This window comes from Diabrotica virgifera, chromosome 5, assembly GCF_917563875.1.
Source record: "Diabrotica virgifera virgifera chromosome 5, PGI_DIABVI_V3a".
Lineage (NCBI taxonomy): Eukaryota > Metazoa > Arthropoda > Insecta > Coleoptera > Chrysomelidae > Diabrotica > Diabrotica virgifera.
Window position 1 is genome coordinate 148,047,375 of NC_065447.1, and position 21,073 is coordinate 148,068,447.

A 21,073-nucleotide genomic window follows, 5' to 3' on the forward strand; every position below is an offset into this window, starting at 1 on the left:
ACATTGGGGATCAAGATTAATCACCCCAAAAGGACGACAGCTTCTAGCGGCTATGAATAGTAACAACTACTCGTATATTTCCAGTGGTGAACCTACTTATTGGCCAACCGACGTGAACAAAATACCCGATCTACTTGACTTCTGCATAACAAAGGGAATTCCAAAAAGATCGCAAAGAATTGAATCTTGCTTTGACCTTTCCTCGGATCACTCGCCTGTATTAATCACGATAAGTACTGAACTTGTTGAGGTACAGCTACCACCGAAACTGGACAACAAATATACGGATTGGGAAAGGTTTCGGCGGGTGATTGAGGACAACCTAAACCTAAACATACCTTTAAAAACAAACTATGAAATAGATGAAGCCATACAAAATTTTAACGTAATTATACAGGAAGCAATCTGGCAAACAACACCCCTAAAAAACACGACGCTCATGAAACAAGAGCTACCAAACATAATCAGACAAAAAATCAAAGAAAAACGATATTTAAGAAAAACATGGCAAAGAACGCACGCGCCTCAGGACAAAACCAGACTCAACCAGGCTACACTTCAACTTAAAACTCTCCTAAATAACTACAAAAACGATGGGATTAAAGAATATCTTAGCAACCTATCAGCAACAGAAATTACAGACTATTCTCTATGGAAGGCTACGAAAAAATTTAAACGACCTCAATCAAGCAACCCTCCTATTCGCGCAGAAAACGGCGAATGGGCCAAAAGCAATAAAGAAAAATCAGAAGTGTTTGCAAAATATCTCACAGACGTCTTTCAACCTTTCCCTGCTGAGAATAATCAAAACTTTGAAGCATCCATCCAACAATTTTTAGAATTTCCATACCAGTTAGAACTTCCACCGGAAAAGTTTAAGGTAAATGAAGTGATCAAAATAATACAAAATCTTAAATCGAAAAAGTCCCCAGGCTTCGATCTTATATCCAGTAAAATTATTAAACAACTACCCAGGAAAGGAATTGTGTACCTCACTCAATTATTCAATGCAGTATTAAGAACCGCATATTTCCCTCTCCTCTGGAAAGTCGCAAAAATTATACTAATTCCCAAACCAGGAAAGCCGCTGGAAAATGTCAAATCATATCGACCCATAAGCTTACTGCCGATAGTGTCAAAGATCCTAGAAAAACTGATACTCTCAAGAATTCAACCACTCCTATCAGATCGAGAACTAATCCCTGCACACCAGTTTGGATTCAGATCCCAACACGCAACCATAGAACAGGTTCATCGGATATGCAGAACTGTTAATCAAGCATTGGAAGACAAAATGTACTGCACTGCCGCTTTTCTAGACATCTCGCAAGCATTCGATAAAGTCTGGCACACAGGCCTTCTATACAAATTAAAAAATATGCTTCCTCTCACTCACTTCCTAATTTTAAAATCCTACCTCCATAACCGTTACTTTTTTGTACAACATAGAGATGAGTGCACGTCTCTATTTCCAGTTGGATCTGGAGTTCCACAGGGCAGTGTTCTGGGGCCAGTGTTATACCTATTGTACACAGCAGACTTACCAACAAACTTTCAAACCACTACAGCTACATATGCAGACGACACAGCAGTGATGTCAGTACATCAGGACCCACGGATAGCTTCTCAACTTCTGCAAACCAGCCTCAACAAAATGCAAACTTGGTTAAAACGGTGGCGTTTTCAAACAAATGAAACAAAGTCGGTTCATATTACCTTCACAAACCGTAAAGGTCACTGCCCGCCTGTATATATCAACAACCACCAACTAAAACAGCAAGCAACAGTCAAATACCTTGGAATGCATCTAGACCAAAGATTAAACTGGAGAACACACATTTTTATGAAGCGTAAACAACTTGGTCTCAAATTACACAATCTTTACTGGCTGATTGGTCACAAATCATCACTTTCGATGAAAAATAAAGTACTTGTCTACAAAGCAATTTTGAAGCCAATATGGACTTACGGGATCCAACTTTGGGGTACTGCATCAAACTCCAATATCGAAATCTTGGAGAGGTTCCAGTCGAAGGTTCTTCGAATAATCACAAATGCCCCATGGTATGTTGCAAATATTATTATTAGACGCGATCTAGAAATTTCAACAGTAAAAGAAGAAATTACCAACTTTGCACAGAAATACGAAGACAGACTGGCACAACATCCAAATGTACTAGCCAGAAACCTGATGAGCCAACCAGTCAGACGGAGACTTAGACGAAATACACCTAGTGATTTACCATCGCGATTTTAGTTATATGTGCCGTAATTCCCAGAGACAAACAATTTTATATCTATGTAAAATATTTGTAAAGAAAATGATTATTGAATCATTTTCTCCAAGTCACATACACTAGTGGTCACAACATTTACTTATTGTAACTTGTTTTACAGATTGTAAATAAATTAGGACGTTAAATAAAAAAAAAAAAAAAATATTTTGCTTTGCGTTACAAATATCGGAAAAAGTTATTTGAACAAGTTGTTCCAAATATTATTCTAACCCCAAATACCAAATTTCATAACAGAATTCGCACTTTTAATTTTTTCGTTGTTTTTAGTCAGGACCCTAAAATATGTTGTCCCGAGATGCACGCAACGGCAACGTAGCCGAGATGCTAGTTAGCCTCCGTTGGTAAATCTCCGGGCAGCGTGTGATGGCACCTTAGATGCCACTTTTAGGAGACCGGGTCTCCTTAAACGCCTGCTGGGCTACGCGGAGCATTAGCAACGGAGGCTGGCCGGCTTCTCGGCTCCGTTCATGCATCTCGGGATAACCCAGGGTCCTGCCTACAATAATAATAAAAAAACTGAGACGCAATCATGCGTTCTAATGCTAATGCTCCGTGCGTATGGATATTTAGTGATAATATAGAATTTACACGTTGTATAATAGTGAGAGTGCTTGTTGTTTTTCGCGATTCAAGATAAACAAAACAGTGTAGCGTGTGTAAAAAATTTATGGGGAGGCTAAGCCTCCCTTGCCTCCTCTGACGAGCCGCCACTATGTGTTTTATTAAAAAAACTTAAAAAAATCATCCAAATGGATTACAAAAATTCCAGAACGTTTTCGGTTTTATCAGACCATCATCAGTGAAACAGTCTACTCGTAGTTGAAAGTTGAAACTAGCTCACCTTCTTGTTTATAAAACCCTTAAGGTGCAGTCTCTCTTAAGCGATTGTCGCATGCGTTTGACGTAAGCAGCAGTTGCATGCGATTAACGCAGTGGTTGGGATGGTCTCTCTTGGGCATTTAAACGCATGCGATAGAACGGCTGATATTGACATGAACAGCGGAAATTTTAAAATTATAAAGCATATACAGAGACAGGTTTACTTTATCTTCATAAATTTAGTTTAAGTGCAAGAAAGTATTTTAAAAATTATGGTAGATAACTTCAAAATAATAAAACTCATGAATTTTATGTGAGTATAATTGAAGATCTACAATAGTTCATATTTATGATCTAGATTTTATATTCGGTATTTTTATTTTTTGTGTGGATTGTGGATCAATAAACAAATATGTAATATGAACATAGATAAATGAAAAAATATAAATAAAGACTTATCTTATCACTAAGATTTTGTTTTTGGAATTATCCGAATATCTATTTTCTTTTAAGAGCTGCGTAATTTTTTGTAAATATACTCATGGACAAAAATATTGCATATTTTATCTTCAATCGATATTATTTGTTTATTTTTTAATCTTTGAAATGTTAAGTATTTTTTTTATTCATTTATTTATCTATTTATTTTATTTATTTATTTATTTGATGTATTTTATTTTATTAGAGATAAATAAATGGTTAAACACAGGCTTTATAACTGAATATGCAATAATGTAACAAATTAACAAACATTGCATAGTATGCAAAGTGTGCTTTGGATATGTCAGTTGGAGAGTTTTATTTTTCGATTCTGCAGTTTTCTTGCTGATATGCCACATTTAAGTGAGGTAGTGTGTGCTAGAATTGTTACTTCAAGAAATGAGGGTTACAGACAAGAAGATATTGCGTTGATAGCGAATATCCATCAATCGACTGTTTCTCGTATAGTAAAGCGATACAATGAGACAGGGGTATACAAAAGGCGACCTGGTCAAGGACGAAAAACATGTACAACGCCAAGAGATGACCAATATTTAAGACTTAAATCTTTGCGAAATCGTACACTTACAGCTTCTTATCTCAAAAATGAGTTACTGATCACAAGACAAGTTAATGTAAGTGCCAAAACAGTGACTCTAAAACTCAAAGAGGTTGGTTTGAATCCAAAACGGCCTGTCAGAGTTTCACTTTTTCTACCACGGCATAAAACTCAAAGGTTGCACTTTACAAGGGCCCACGTTAACTGGAACGAACATCAATTTAGAAGAGTTCTTTTCACAGATGAAACGAGGATACAATTATTATGGAAGCCAGATGGACGTGATCGAGTATACAGAAGGTCTGGGGAACGTTTTGCAGAATGTAATCTTGTACATGTTAGTTTTGGTGGCGGTTCCATAATGCTATGGGGTGGCATAAGTTGGGAGAGTCGTACGGAGCTTATTGAGGTGAATATTCGAATGAATGCTGACTAGTACATACGGAACATCCTTGAAGAGCATGTTTTTCCTTATGCCGGCTTCATTGAGAATGATAACTTTGAGCTAATGCATGATAGTGCCCGTGCACATACCGCAGGAACAGTCATACAATACAATAGTATAGTATAGTTGATCCAAAAGATGGCATAACCCAGACATCCAAAGTGAAAGTTATCCTTCAACACCAAATTGTTCTATATGGTCCACACAATGTCCAGAAAAAAGTCACACCATTTTGAGCGTCGGGTTTGGAGGGGACAGGGGGGAGAAATCGGTAAATTCGTAGTTTTTTACGTTTTTCGTCAATATTTCTAAAACTATGCGGTTTAGCATGAACGATCCTCTATACAAAATTGTTCTACATTAAATTTGAAATAAAAAAGGCCCAATGCATAATCTTTCTAAAATGCATGGTTCCAAAGTTACGGAGGTAGCATAGTATAACTGGTCCAAAAAAAAAGGCCTAACCCAAACATCCAAAGTAAAAGTTTTCTACCAACACCAAATTGTTCTGTAGGGTCCACATATTGTTCAGTAGAAAGTTACACCATTTTGAGTGTCCGGTTTGGGGGGCAGATGGGGGAGAAGTCGGTAAATTAGTAGTTTTTTTACGTTTTTCGTCAATATATCTAAAACTATGCTTTAGCGTAAACAATGCTATATACAAAAATGTTCTACATGAACTTTAAAACAAAAAAATCTTGTATACATAATTGTTATAACATCAACGGTTCCAGAGTTACGGAGGGTGAAAAGTCGAGGTTTTCGATACTTTTTATATTTTTTGGGCAATGTATGGTAAACTATACCACAAACCCAGACATCCAAAGTGAAAGTTATCCTCCAACACCAAATTGTTCTATATGGTCCACATAATCTTCAGAAAAAAGTCACACCATTTTGAGCGTTGGGTTTGGAGGGGAGAGGGGGAGAAATCGGTAAATATAAAAAGTATCGAAAACCTCCACTTTTCACCCTCCGTAACTCTGGAACCGTTAATTTTATGACAATTATGTATAGAACCTTTTTTGTGTTAAATTGTATGTGGAACATTTTTCTATAGAACACTCTTTACGCTAAAGCATAGTTTTAGAAATATTGACTAGGAAATGTAAAGAAACTACTAATTTACCGACTTCTCCCCCATCTCCCCCCAAACCGGACGCTCAAAACTTTTTACTAAACAATATGTGGACCATATAGAACAATTTAGTGTTGAAGGAAAACTTTTACTTTGGATGTCTGGGTTAGGCCCTTTTTTGGACCAATTATACTATACTACCTCCGTAACTTTGGAACCGTGCATTTTAGAAGGGTTATGAATAGGGCCTTTTTTATTTCAAATTTAATGTAGAACAATTTTGTATAGAAGGTTGTTCATGCTAAACCGCATAGTTTTAGAAATATTGACGAAAAACGTAAAAAACTACGAATTTACAGATTTCTCCCCCCTCTCCCCCCCTAACTCGACGCTCCAAATGGTGTGACTTTTTCCTGAACATTATATGGACCATATAGAACAATTTGGTGTTGGAGGATAACTTTCACTTTGGATGTCTGGGTTTGGGTCTAACTATACCATACTAATATGGGACATCCTAAAAAGACGTATACGAGCAAGAAATCCAGCTCCAAACTCAATTGCAGAATTAAGAATTGCTGCACGGGAAGAATGGAATCGACTTCCGCAAGAAACCATCCAAGGTATTCTGCGGAGCATGCCTAGAAGGATGCAAGCAATCATTAGAGCTAGAATGGGAAATAATAGGTACTAAATTGTTACAATGTTGCCGTAAAAAATTGTTCTATTGTCGTTATTGTTTCTTTTTCTAATTAAATGTTATGAGCAAAATCAGACTATTTCATTAATTTCTCTATAAATTAGTTGTGACTATGCAATATGCAAGTTAATTGACAATACATATACGTAGGATAGTTCAGATAAACTTATTTAGCAATAAAAAGTACCTACACATTTTTTTAAAAGGAAAAATATACATATGTAAGTACTTCAAAAATAAAATATGCAATATTTTTGTCTGTGAGTGTAAAAACACTGATATTGACTTTTATATTTTGACTCTATAAATATCTTAAACAGAGGTTGGATTGATAAGATTAGAATGGCCCGCATGCAGCCCAGATCTCAATCCTATCGAGCATTTATGAGATGAATTGAAAATAGCTATTCGCCATCATCCTAGGCCTCCAGAAAATTTGGTACAGTTATGGTCCCAGTAGATGAATATCGGGCTATTCCCCCAGTCAAGGATAACATCTTATTTATTCGATGCCAAACAGATTGTGAGAAGTCGTTGCTACGAGAGGAGGATATACCCGCTATTGAATTGTTTTGTTGTTAATTTGGTTTTCTGTTGTTAATTTTAGTGCGTTTGATTCTTTTAACTAAATAAACCCTCAAATCAGTGTTATTATTTGCAGCTTTTACAAGAAAAGAGATATTAGGATAATTCAAAAACAACATCTGAGGGATACCTCCGAGTAGTGCAGCCGATATGTGAAACAATTGTGCATTTAATGATAGAAGCATATAATTTGGACCACAAATTCTACACATATAAACGTTCAAATTTAGATGGGAGGCCATCTCAGATTTTGCCTTTTACAAAAATGGCGGGGATTCAAAATGGCGACTATACATATGTGACTAATAGCACGATAACTTTTGAACGAGACTTCAGATTTCAACCAAATTTGGTATATAGGTTCTTTTTTTGATGAATAATATCGAGGTCTTGAACCGGAAGAATCGGTTTAAAAGAATTTGTGTTTTTACTGTTTTTTTTATGTAAAAATATGTTGTTTCTTTTTCAATTCTTTCACCCTGTATACATAAATTTTTCAAAAAGGTAATACCGCCATTGAAAAGAGTGTAAATATATTTTTTAGGAAATATTTTTAACTTTTCAGTTGTGTTAATTACCATTTAATAAATGCATAACGTATATTCACATGTACACTTCGCGTCAAAAAAAACTGGTACACTTTCTTTTCCCAATGTAAACCTGTCTTCACACTGGACACAATGGCTCGTGAATCACGGCGTTGTTGCCAGCACAGATAATGGAATTGCACTAAATCTAAATACAAAAAATAACGTTCAAAAATCATGGTGGTGAATCGTAAAACGGGCCATAGGTAACTCAATGTAAAATTCTAAACTGTTAAATTCCTGCTTCCCTAATCATTTTACAACAAAAATCATGAGAAGCTATTTGTATGGGATTAAAATCTGTATTAAAAACAAAAGCTAAAATTGTTCTACGATTTAAACACATTCCAACATTTTGAAAAATACCTACATTTGCCACAGTAGGCATGTGTGTAAAAGTTAGGCCCACGGTATTATTTACCTTATTGTTCGCACACTATTGACTGAATAAAACATCTTTATTATTATTACTTTCTAATCAACTGAGGCTATCTTATCAATTTTATTATTTTTTTAAACAAGAAATGATACAATAAAAATTTTGACAGTTCAAATTGTTAATATTTATAATAACTTCACTGTGACGGAACACAACCGATACACATTATGGTAATGTGTGTGGCCTAACTTTGGCGTATTTCTGTGAAAAATTCTTATTATATTTCTCATGATTCGAAAAAAAAAAAATGAATACATTTAATAAAACACATTGAACATTTTGACATGCGACATTTTCCACCTATACTTCATCTAATTTACTAACCGTTGCACGCCATCCGCGTCATAGCCTTTGACGTCGCACGATACCAACACGAAATATTTAGGCGGTAGGTGTGTTTTTTTTAGAATCACGTTGCCGAATACACTGGAATTACAGCCACTAGACATATTTTATTATATACGCGTAGAAATAATATTTGAAGATTTCTATTAATGTTAACCTAAAAAAATACACAATAATATGTTTCATTTAATTTGTATAAATGGATTATAAAGCATTTTTATGAAGCACATTTACTCGAATCACACTGTAACTGTAATCGAACGAAGGTGACATTTTAGAATAAATTGGTAGCATTTATTTGACAGTTGCGGTGATGACACTTCATATTTGTTTATATTCTTTACTATAAGTATCTGTTTTATTATATTTACTGTTTTTATTATTTACTTTACTATAAAAACATCCTCTACTATAAAAATATAAATTTCACCTAATTTTATCCTTGGAATAATCGAGGTATCTGAAAACTTTTTTAGTTGTTATTGTAGACATATACAAAGAAACCTACCGGCTTCATGCCAAGAGTTCGAAGCCGTTTTTTAATTATTAACAATGCAGTGCAAAAACGCTTGCACTGCAAATCTTAAATGATTATAACTAAATTCTTGTTCTCTATTTCTTAAGTTTTTACTTATTTACATTGAATATTAATTTGTTTTGTTGTATAATCCACGTTTACAATAATTATGTGATCTATTTGATTTAAAATAGATTCAGGATTTTTTTATACTTTGGCAACTATGTCAACTTTGATCTCTGGCGTAGATAATTACGTGCAACGGTAAGTAAATTAGACGGACTGTATGTGCTTAATATTTCAGCAGTTTCGAATTTTATTGTAATACATAATATTTAAGTTTCACAATTGTTCACTGTAAAAGTTATTCATTTTGTATTAATTTCAAATTTTAATTTTTACAGTGTGTTTTATTTATTATTATCCCACAACTTTACGAGAAACCCTTCACATTTCTCGATTTTAAATTAAACATAATAATTTAATGTCATGTCTAGAGTTATTATCTGTCATTCATGTCATATCTGTCATAAATTATAATAGAACACGAATTAATTTATGGGTACTTAATTGAGATGATGGAACATTACAAAATTAATAAGAGAATTTTTTAGGATGCATGTTTAAATAAATGTGACTGACTAATCGAGAATGCTCGATGTTGTTTTAATTTTTAGTAAACCTACTAAAAACTTGCGGTCTGCCGCACAGCCCTGTTTTTACCTGGTTTGATATAATATTTTATTTGAACTGGCAACGTTGCCTAGAAATAAGAATGACATATCGATGGCTGAAAGCAACAGTGGGATATTTTGACAAAATTCCATTTTCAACATTATTACAGCAAATTAACTAAAAGAGTCCAATATATCATAACAACACTGAGATAACATGTATTAGAACCTAACTTCACGGCTATAGTGAATAAACCAGTGTTACACTGGAAGCAATTAACTCATGTAGTGCAAGCAACACTGAGACAAACTGAATAACCCACTGTCGCTTGTTCGTTAGAGAAAGAAATATGGGCAACACTGAGACATTCTGTTTGACTGTCAAGTTTTGTGAGGTTAGGTTCATTTGTATTATAATTTGTGTGTAAATGTCTGTGTGCAAAATACTCATATAAATTAACACACCTGTTGTTATTTAATCAAAACTTTATTAAAGGATTGAATATAGTGAAAAGTGCTATAAAAATGGTTTCACGTGGTCAATTGATGTGCATTCTTGCAACTAAACAAGTAGACAAAACTGAGACTGCAACAGGTAAGCATTTCCCTTTTTAAGATAAATAAGGTTTATTACTTTATTAAATACAAGTTACTTTAAACAAAAGTTACTTTATTAAATAAATAATCAAAGTTACTTTAATAAATAATAAAGTTTTTGTTTTCATTAAAATGTTGGCCATGTAACAAACAATGATTCTTTCTTTTCAGGAAATTCGAACAGCACTACTAAACCTGATGACATAACCGAAAGTCTGATTTCTCACACAAAAACTGATAACATGACCGAAAGTCTGATTTCTTGCACAAATACTTCACTGAACTTAGAACAAGACAGGATTGCTGATGAGGTTGAAGAAATATTGAATTCTAGAATTTTAGGTATTAATGAGGTTTTTGTTATTACTTTCATTCTGATAAATTCCAGTCTGTGTTCTTTATTACTGCTAGGTGTGATATATTGAATTGAACAGTCATTTTCTTTTAGATGACAGTACAGCTCATGATGGAGATTTTGAGCCCTCTGATTCAGACTCAGACTATGTACCAGACACTGATGAAGGTGATTCAGACTTAGATTATATATCAGACACTAATGAAGATGTTCCTGTAACCGAAAGCCTGATTTCTCGCACGAATACTTCACTGAACTTGGAACAATACAGGATTGCTGATGAGGTGGAAGAAATATTGAATTCTAGAATTTTAGGTATTAATGAAGTTTTTGTTATTACTTTTATTCTGATAAATTCCAGTCTGTGTTGTTTATTGCTGCTAGGTGTGATATATTGAATTGATAACACATTTTTCTTTTAGATGACAGTACAGCTCATGATGGAGATTTTGAGCCCTCTGATTCGGACTCAGCCTATGTACCAGACGCTGATGAAAGTATTCCTGTAACTTCTCATGCAGTAATCAACCGTGAAAATGGTGATGAAGTGTTACCGATCCTTAGTCGTAAGAGACAACGCAATGAAAATAACTGGAAAAAAAATGTTAAAAAACTGAAAATTAACTCTGGCCAGGAATATGTCTCTCGTCTTGGAAAACATCATAAAGCAAAATCGTTGCAGACCCCTTGCAACAGGTGTAGTTTAAAATGTCCAGAACAAATTTCAGAAGATAAGAGACAAGATTTGTTCAATTCTTTTTATGGTTTAAGTGATAAAGTAAAGCAAAGGAATTACTTGGCTCGCTGCATCATGAAAGTTTTGCCCAAGAGAAAAAGGTTAAACAATGCGAAGAGAAAGGAAAATTTTGGCTATTATTTTGAAGTTGATGGAAAAAAGGTCAGAGTTTGTAAGCACTTCTTTACTGCAACATTGAATATATCAAACAATACAATATCGACAGTTACCAAGAAATTAAAAGACGGTTTTATAGAAGGAGAAAAACGAGGTGCTCAATCAAGTGTAAACAAAACAAGCGATGAAGCAATACTTTTGGTCAAAAACCATATTAACAGTTTTCCTCGCATGCCCTCTCACTACTGTAGGGCAGACAGTAAAAGGGAATATTTAGAAGGTTCTTTGAATCTATCAATAATGTACAGATTATACACAGAAAAATGTTATACAGAACAGATTCAGCCTGTAACGAAAAGTATATATACTAGAATTTTTGACACACAGTTTAATTTAAGTTTTTTAAGCCGAAAAAAGACTTATGTAATTTTTGTACACAGTATGAAAATATGGATGAGCAGCAACGTTCATTGAAAAAACAAGAATATGAACTTCATAAATCAGACAGTGCTTTGGCTAGAGAGGAAAAAAACCGGGACAAAACTTTAGAAGACAATAAAATTGTAGCTATTTTTGATTAGAGGGTGTGTTCCAGCTTCCTTGTGGAAATACATCTTCTTTTTTTTATAAATCAAAGTTGAATGCATACAACTTTACCATTTTTGATGCTTTAACATGTCAGGGCCACTGCTTTTTTTGGAATGAGGGCGTGGGCAAGAGAGGGGCAATAGAAATTTCTACATGTTTATATAAATATTTAAAAAATCATTGCGTAGGAAAAGATGTCATTTTCTGGAGTGATAACTGCACTGCACAGAACAAAAATAAATATCTCCTGTGCATGTATATTTTTGCATTGTGTACATTGCAGGTGAAAAGCATTACACATAAGTACTTAATTACAGGTCATACACAAAACGAAGGGGACTCAATGCATGCCTGTATTGAAAGAGAGAAGACAAGAATGCTAAAACAAGGTCCCATTTATGTTCCCACGGAGTTGGTGTCTATAATAAAGTTAGCCAAGAAAACAGGTTCACCATACAATGTTACTGAACTAGAAACAAGCGACTTCTTGGACTGGAAACTGTTGTCCGAAAGTATTGGCAAAAACTTTAATGTTGATAACACAGGATCAAAATGTGTGTGGAACAACATTAAAGCTATAAAAATAACTGCTGACAACCCCTACAAAATTTTTTACAAAACAAGCTTTTCTGACCAACACTTTGAAAAATACATTGATGTAAAATACAAAATGCGGGGTCGCAGAACTGATTGCCGGAATTTAAATTTACAGCCAGCCTATACTGCCCCTCCTTCAATCCCTGAAAATAAAAAAAAAGATTTGTTGGAATTATGCAAATCCAGAGCGATCCCAGAACGACATCACCTTTTTTTTGAGAATTTGAAGTAAATTTTGTCATGTTAATTTTAAGTAGTTAGTGTCAGAAATGAAGTTTTTTTTATTTTAAGTTGTAAAAAATAAACATCTCTGCTAAATAACATTTTTTTTTACTCTATTCTAGTCCCTATAGAAATGAGACATTTTGAATAATAGCACAACCCAGACTATTTATGTTAATGTAACACTGGGATATTTTACAAAAACCTGTTTTTTCTGGGTTAGAGATAAAATTCAAAGAAAATTAACATTACAGGTTACGCTCGTATATTAGGAGACTAATATCCAATAACAATAAGCTTTTGGTCACCTATTTCTGATTTTTAATAAGACATGCAAACTTTAATCCTCATTATCTCGTAATTTCAATTTGACATGATATCTCACTGTTACTTTCAGCCATCGATATGTGACAAGACCAATTTACATAACTAGAAAAACACGATTTTCGGTTACAAGACTTGTACCAGTTTTTTTGACGCGAAGTGTACAAGACTTGTAACCGAAAATCGTGTTTTTCTAGTTATGTAAATTGGTCTTGTCACATATGTCATTCTTATTTCTAGGCAACGTTGCCAGTTCAAATAAAATATTATATCAAACCAGGTAAAAACAGGGCTGTGCGGCAGACCGCAAGTTTTTAGTAGGTTTACTAAAAATTAAAACAACATCGAGCATTCTCGATTAGTCAGTCACATTTATTTAAACATGCATCCTAAAAAATTCTCTTATTAATTTTGTAATGTTCCATCATCTCAATTAAGTACCCATAAATTAATTCGTGTTCTATTATAATTTATGACAGATATGACATGAATGACAGATAATAACTCTAGACATGACATTAAATTATTATGTTTAATTTAAAATCGAGAAATGTGAAGGGTTTCTCGTAAAGTTGTGGGATACTAATAAATAAAACACACTGTAAAAATTAAAATTTGAAATTAATACAAAATGAATAACTTTTACAGTGAACAATTATTGTGAAACTTAAATATTATGTATTACAATAAAATTCGAAACTGCTGAAATATCAAGCACATACAGTCCGTCTAATTTACTTAGGGCCGGTTGTTCGAACGCTAATCAAGAAGTTGATTATTATCAATCATTTATTGTAATCAATTTTCTTGATGGGAATCAAATCGCGACATGAAAAATACATGTAAAACACTAATCAGTTATTGATTGTAGGTAAAACAGTAATTAAAATATAGCCGCAGCTCTTAAATTATTAAAAATTGCTTATTATTATTATTGATTTGTAAGTAAAAACAAGAAATTAACATCAGAAAGAGTTTAATTATGTTTTATTTTCAATTAAAACCAAAATAATAAAATAAATCAGTCAACATAACCTCAAAATGCGACATCTGTCAGAAGTACGCTTAATCAAATATAATTGTAATTAAATATTTGATAACGATCAGTTTTGATTAGCGTTCGAACAACCGCCCCTTACCGTTGCACGTAATTATCTACGCCAGAGATCAAAGTTGACATAGTTGCCAAAGTATAAAAAAATCCTGAATCCATTTTAAATCAAATAGATCACATAATTATTGTAAACGTGGATTATACAACAAAACAAATTAATATTCAATGTAAATAAGTAAAAACTTAAGAAATAGAGAACAAGAATTTAGTTATAATCTTTTAAGATTTGCAGTGCAAGCGTTTTTGCACTGCATTGTTAATAATTAAAAAACGGCTTCGAACTCTTGGCATGAAGCCGGTAGGTTTCTTTGTATATGTCTACAATAACAACTAAAAAAGTTTTCAGATACCTCGATTATTCCAAGGATAAAATTAGGTGAAATTTATATTTTTATAGTAGAGGATGTTTTTATAGTAAAGTAAATAATAAAAACAGTAAATATAATAAAACAGATACTTATAGTAAAGAATATAAACAAATATGAAGTGTCATCACCGCAACTGTCAAATAAATGTTACCAATTTATTCTAAAATGTCACCTTCGTTCGATTACAGTTACAGTGTGATTCGAGTAAATGTGCTTCATAAAAACGCTTTATAATCCATTTATACAAATTAAATGAAACATATTGTGTATTTTTTTAGGTCAACATTAATAGAAATCTTCAAATATTATTTCTACGCGTATATAATAAAATATGTCTAGTGGCTGTAATTCCAGTGTATTCGGCAACGTGATTCTAAAAAAACACACCTACCGCCTAAATATTTCGTGTTGGTATCATGCGACGTCAAAGGCTATGACGCGGATGGCGTGCAACGGTTAGTAAATTAGATGAAGTATAGGTGGAAAATGTCGCATGTCAAAATGTTCAATGTGTTTTATTAAATGTATTCATTTTTTTTCGAATCATGAGAAATATTATAAGAATTTTTCACAGAAATACGCCAAAGTTAGGCCACACACATTACCATAATGTGTATCGGTTGCGTTCCGTCACAGTGAAGTTATTATAAATATTGACAATTTGAACTGTCAAAATTTTTATTGTATCATTTCTTGTTTAAAAAAATAATAAAATTGATAAGATAGCCTCAGTTGAGGAGAAAGTAATAATAATAAAGATGATTTATTCAGTCAATAGTGTGCGAACAATAAGGTAAATAATACCGTGGGCCTAACTTTTACACACATGCCTACTGTGGCAAATGTAGGTATTTTTCAAAATGTTGGAATGTGTTTAAATCGTAGAACAATTTTAGCTTTTGTTTTTAATACAGATTTTAATCCCATACAAATAGCTTCTCATGATTTTTGTTGTAAAATGATTAGGGAAGCAGGAATTTAACAGTTTAGAATTTTACATTGAGTTACCTATGGCCCGTTTTACGATTCACCACCATGATTTTTGAACGTTATTTTTTGTATTTAGATTTAGTGCAATTCCATTATCTGTGCTGGCAACAACGCCGTGATTCACGAGCCATTGTGTCCAGTGTGAACACAGGTTTACATTGGGAAAAAAAAAGTGTACCAGTTTTTTTTGACGCGAAGTGTACCAGTTTTTTTTGACGCGAAGTGTACCTATGGGCGGCAGATTCATTTTGAATGCCCGCCATTTTTGTAAAAGGAACAAAAACTGAGATGGCCTCGTATCTAAATTTGAGCCTCTATATGTGTAGTATATGTGGTCCAAATTATATCCTTCTACCATTAAATACACAATAATTCTTATAATATTTGCACGAATCTGCCGCATATAGGTACATGTGAAGATACGTTTTGCATTTATTACATGGTAATTAACCTAACTAAAAAGTTCAAAATATTTCCTAAAAGATATTTTTACACTATTTTTAATGGCCGTATTAACTTTTTTAAAAATTAATACATACAGGGTGAAAGAACATATTTTTACATAAAAACCAGGAAAAACACAACTTCTGGTAAACTTATTCTTCCGGTTCAAGACCTCGATCTTATACATCAAAAAAAGAACCTATATACCAAATTTGGTTGAAATCTGTTATCTCGTTCAAAAGTTATCGTGCTATTAGTCACATATGTATAGTCGCCATTTTGAATTCCCGCCATTATTGTAAAAGGCAAAATCTGAGATGGCCTCCCATCTAAATTTGAACGTTTATATGTGTAGAATATGTGGTCCAAATTATATGCTTCTATCATTAAATGCACAATTCTTATAATATTTGCACGAATCTGCCGCACTAGATAGATACCTTATACGAAAGGAGTATGAAACAAAATCAGCCCTCCATTTTTCCACAGTATTTTTGATTAGGAGGAAATACAACGCTTCCATTCACCCCCGTATAATTTGATTTAAGCAAAAATTTTTTGTTACCGGAATAATACAACGATATCGATACATTATACACGAGCGGAACACCCTCAAAAAAGCGCTTAGTTTTCGAGATACTGACCACGGAGGGCCGACGGGCTAAGTTTGTTCATACTTTATATTTTCGAGGGTGATGAAAACGAAAATGAGGTTTATTTTGAATTTTATGTGGGGGAACATTGTCAAATCGCAATTTTAACCTAAAAATAAAAAAAATGAAATCACGCTTTTTGCGTTTACCTCGCTACAACTCTGTTCCTTTTTAATATTTTTTTCTGAAATTTTTACAGTATATAGCCCTAATACTTCTGAAGACAACGGTACCTGTTTCAAGCTTTTATTCTTATCCTGATGAAGGTTATGAATTTTTCAAAGGAAAAGGTGCGGATTTGGGCATTGCAAAGTTTAATTGCAAAAGTTGTGTGACGAAGTTTAAAATTTAGCTTTTTAATTACGTTTACGTTAAAATAAAGAGTACAAAGAAGTTTTCTGGAAAGTTTTAGACCAAAATGTTTTATAGTGCAACTTTTAATCTCGACATTAGAAATGCCCAATATAACGCCTATTTTTCGAGGTACTGACCATGGGTGGAGAATGGCTAATTTTGGTCTTAGATTATGTTTTTGGCCGTGATAAAAACGAAAATAAAATTTATTGTAATTTTAGGTGGGGGAATATTGTCAAAATTGTAATTGCACCCTAAAAATAAAAAAAAAATAAATTTATTTCGTATTTATATCACTCACTTTTTTTGAAGACAATGGTTTCTGCTTTAAGCTTTTAGTCTTATTCTAGTAAAAGTTATGAATCTTTTAAAGTACAAGGTACTGATTCGTGAATTGCAAAGTTTAATCGCAAAATTTGACTGACAAAATTTGAAAAATAGTTTTTAAATCAAATTCAAAAATAAAACATAAGTACAAAAAAGTTTTCTGGAAAATTTTGGATCAAAATGTTTTATAGAAAACAAATGGTGCAACGTTTAACATCTACGTTATAAATCCCCAAAATAACGCTAATTTTTCGAGATACTGATCATTGGTGGTGAATGGCTAATTTTGGTCTTACTTTATGTTTTTGATGGTGCCGAAAACGAAAATAAAGTTTATTTTGAATTTTAGGTGGGAGAAAATTGTCAAAATCGCTATTTTGCCATAAAAATAAAAAAAATTTAAACCACGTTTTTCTTAAAATTAAAAGTTGCACCATATTTTTTCTATAACACATCTAGACCTAAAACTCCCCATAAAACTTCTTTGAACTCTATGGTTTAACATAAACGTAATCAAATAGATAAATTTTAAATTTTGTCACTTAATTTTTGCGATTTAACTCTGCAATTCACGAATCTGCACCTTTAATTCTTAAAAAGTCATAACTTTTACAAAAAAAAAAACACTGAAAGGACTACAGTTACTTTCATAGTCTTCACAAAAGTAAGAAATATATGCCGTAGAAATTTTAGAAAAAAAATATTAAAATGGAACAGAGTTGTAGAGTTAAACGTAAAAATTCGTGACCTCACTTTTTTTTTATTTTAAGGTTAAAATTGCGATTTTGACAATGTTCCGTCACAGAAAATTCAAAATAAACCTCTTTTTCATTGTCGAAAACATAAAATAAGACCAAAATAGCCATTCACCTCCCATGGTCAGTATGTCGAAAAATAAGCGCTATTTTGGGGACGTATAACATCTATATTAAAAGTGGCGCAATTTTTGTTCTATTAAACATTTGTAACTAAAACTTTCCAGAAAACTTCTTTGTACTCTATGTTTTAACATAAACGTAATTAATAAGATAAATTTTAAATTTTGCCTCTTAACTTTTGCGATTAAACTTTGTAATTCAAGAATCTGTACCTTGTACTTTAAAAAATTCATAACTTTTACTAGAATAAGACTAAAATCTTAAAGCAGATACCGTTGTCTTCAAAAAAGTGAGCAACATATAGTGTACAAACCTTAGATAAAAATATTAAAATCGACCAGAGTTGTAGCGAGTTAAACGCAAAAAAACGTGATTTCACTGTTTTTTATTTCTATGGTAAAATTGCGATTTTGACAATATTCCCCCACCTAAAATTTTAAAATAAATTTCATTTTCGTTTTCAGCACCATCAAAAACATAATCTAAGATCAAAATTTCACCACACATGGTCAGTATCTCGAGAAAGAACCGTTATATCGGTGATTTCTAATATCGATAATAAAAGTTGCACTATTTTTTTTTCTATAAAACATTTTGATTAAAAATTTTCCAGAAAACTTCTTTGTACTCTCTACTTTAACATAAACGTGATTAAAAGGCTAAATTTTAAATTTCGTCACTCAACTTTTGCGATTAAACTTTGCAATGCATAAATCCGTACCTTTCCCTTTGAAAAATTCATAACCTTTATCAGAATAAGAAATAAAGATTAAAACAAGTACCGTTGTCTTCAGAAATGTTGGAGCTATATACTGTAAAAATTTCAGAAGAAAATGTTAAAACTGAACAGAGTTGTAGCGAGGTAAACGCAAAAAAAAACGTGATTGATTTATTTTTATTTTTCGGTTACAATTGCGATTTTGACAATGTTCCCCCACATAAAATTCAAAATAAACCTCATTTTCGTTTTCAGCACCCTCGAAAATATAAAGTATGAATAAAATTAGCCATTCGGCTCTCCGTGGTCAGTACCTGGTCATTTTAGGGGTATCTCCCGCTCGCCTAATAGGTATACCTACAAACTGATGGAAGAAGAATCTTGAAAATCGGAGAACAAATAATAAAGTTATAAATTGTCAAACTTAATCAAACATTTCTAGTGGCGGAATTTTGTGCCGGTGAGTGTATATTGTCAACCAAAGTACCTATACAAAATATAATGTGCAATATCTTCACGTCTACTCCTCCTAAAATTTTTTTATGGGCGCCCATGTGTCTGGTATAATCTAAAATCTAAATCAAAGATCCCAAAGAGCACAAACAACAGCAACATCAATAAATGAATCAATGTTCTCAAAATCATTTCTCAAATTATAACAAGTAAATAGCCTTTTTAAAAATATGTTCATAGATGTGTCACCTGAATTTTGAAATTTAACCAAAGTAAACAACTAAATAATATTTTATGTCTGGTTTGTTATACTATACATTTTGCTGGATTGTAAGAACGATATAAGTAAACTAGAAATGAGAATGTAAGTTTTCCTTGGACTCTTGGCTTAGCTTAAGAAAATTTACATAATGTATTTCTAATTTTATTTAAGGCAATATTCGTCAGAAATAGACTAAAGTGAGGTGTATCTGTGTCTGTTGAATGGAACAGATAAACTTGTAATAATATGTGAATTATTAGTCATAATAGTCAAGAAATCAGAAGCAACGTATTTACAAAATATTTATGTATAATATATTTATTAATAAACTAATTGTATAAGCTTAGTAACCTATTAGTTTTAGATAAAAGACAGTGTTGATGAATAAAAATAATAGGTATGGGATAGGTAGGTATACGAACATGCGAACACATAAGAATAGTTCGAAATGAAAAAAAAAACTACCAAACTTAATTAAATGAGAAATCAACATTAACTTCAGTAAATACCTACCTACTTATCATTCAACGGTATAGTGTTAAACAATTTTAATATGTATTGAAAAATGTGGTAGGTATAATACTTACCAAAGTTTAGCAATATCCAATTCTTTTATTTCGGCTTCTTTAATAAATTTTACTCCTCTCGTTCCGGCAATCCAAGCCTTACAATACTGGCCCTTGTGTTGGGAACTTAATAATATAATATCGTAAAACATGATTAATCACTATTAATTCAACGAAGAATTCACTAATAATTTGTAATGTAACTAAAAACGAAAACGTAGAAATTAACTGCTATACATTTACCAAAGTCGGTAACGTGTAACGATTATGGCGGGATCAATTTTAAAAACAAAAACGAATCGGCTTTTCAAGAAATCGTTGAAAGTCAGCCAGTATTGTTTTAGCGAACACATATGCAGACTGCAGACGATATTTTAAAATTATTAGAATAATATTATGTGACATGAACTTTTTACTCGTTTATATTGATACCTACTTGAACTAAAATCTAATAAAATATTATAGGTACGTATCGTGTATACAAAATATTAAAATGCCAAATAAATAGAATCTGGATATAATTATAGCCGTAAGCTATGCCACCATCAATACACCTATAATTAATTTTGCTAAGGGCTAAGGTTTTATTTTTAATAAAAAAATTTACTGTAAAATGCATAATTTACTGTAAAAGTAAACTTTTATTTAAATACATACTAATATTTTAATATCTGTAAGGGTGCAACAAATTTATGACGTTTTACCGTAATATTGTCGTTGTTTACTGTTCTCTTTAAAATAATTAACTAATAATTATGTAGTCTTTGAATCATGGCATCGATCAAATTAATATAGACCAGAGGCGGACCTGTTTTGAGTTGGATAGTGGATGTGAGAAAGTGAGAAGTGGCATTCAGATTTTTGTAGAAAAAGTTATGTGATAAC

General features: G+C 32.4%; 1 protein-coding gene across 1 annotated transcript in view; it reads right to left on the reverse strand.

Moving 5' to 3' along the window:
* The window catches only part of LOC126884495 (uncharacterized), a 210,063-nt gene extending 189,622 nt beyond the window's left edge, over positions 1-20,441 (reverse strand). Inside the window, exon 1 of the mRNA XM_050650433.1 lies at positions 20,210-20,441. Coding sequence (XP_050506390.1) covers positions 20,210-20,340 — 131 coding nt within the window. The 5' untranslated portion in view covers positions 20,341-20,441. The remainder of the gene's footprint in view (positions 1-20,209) is intronic.
* Positions 20,442-21,073: the final 632 nt, after the last annotated feature.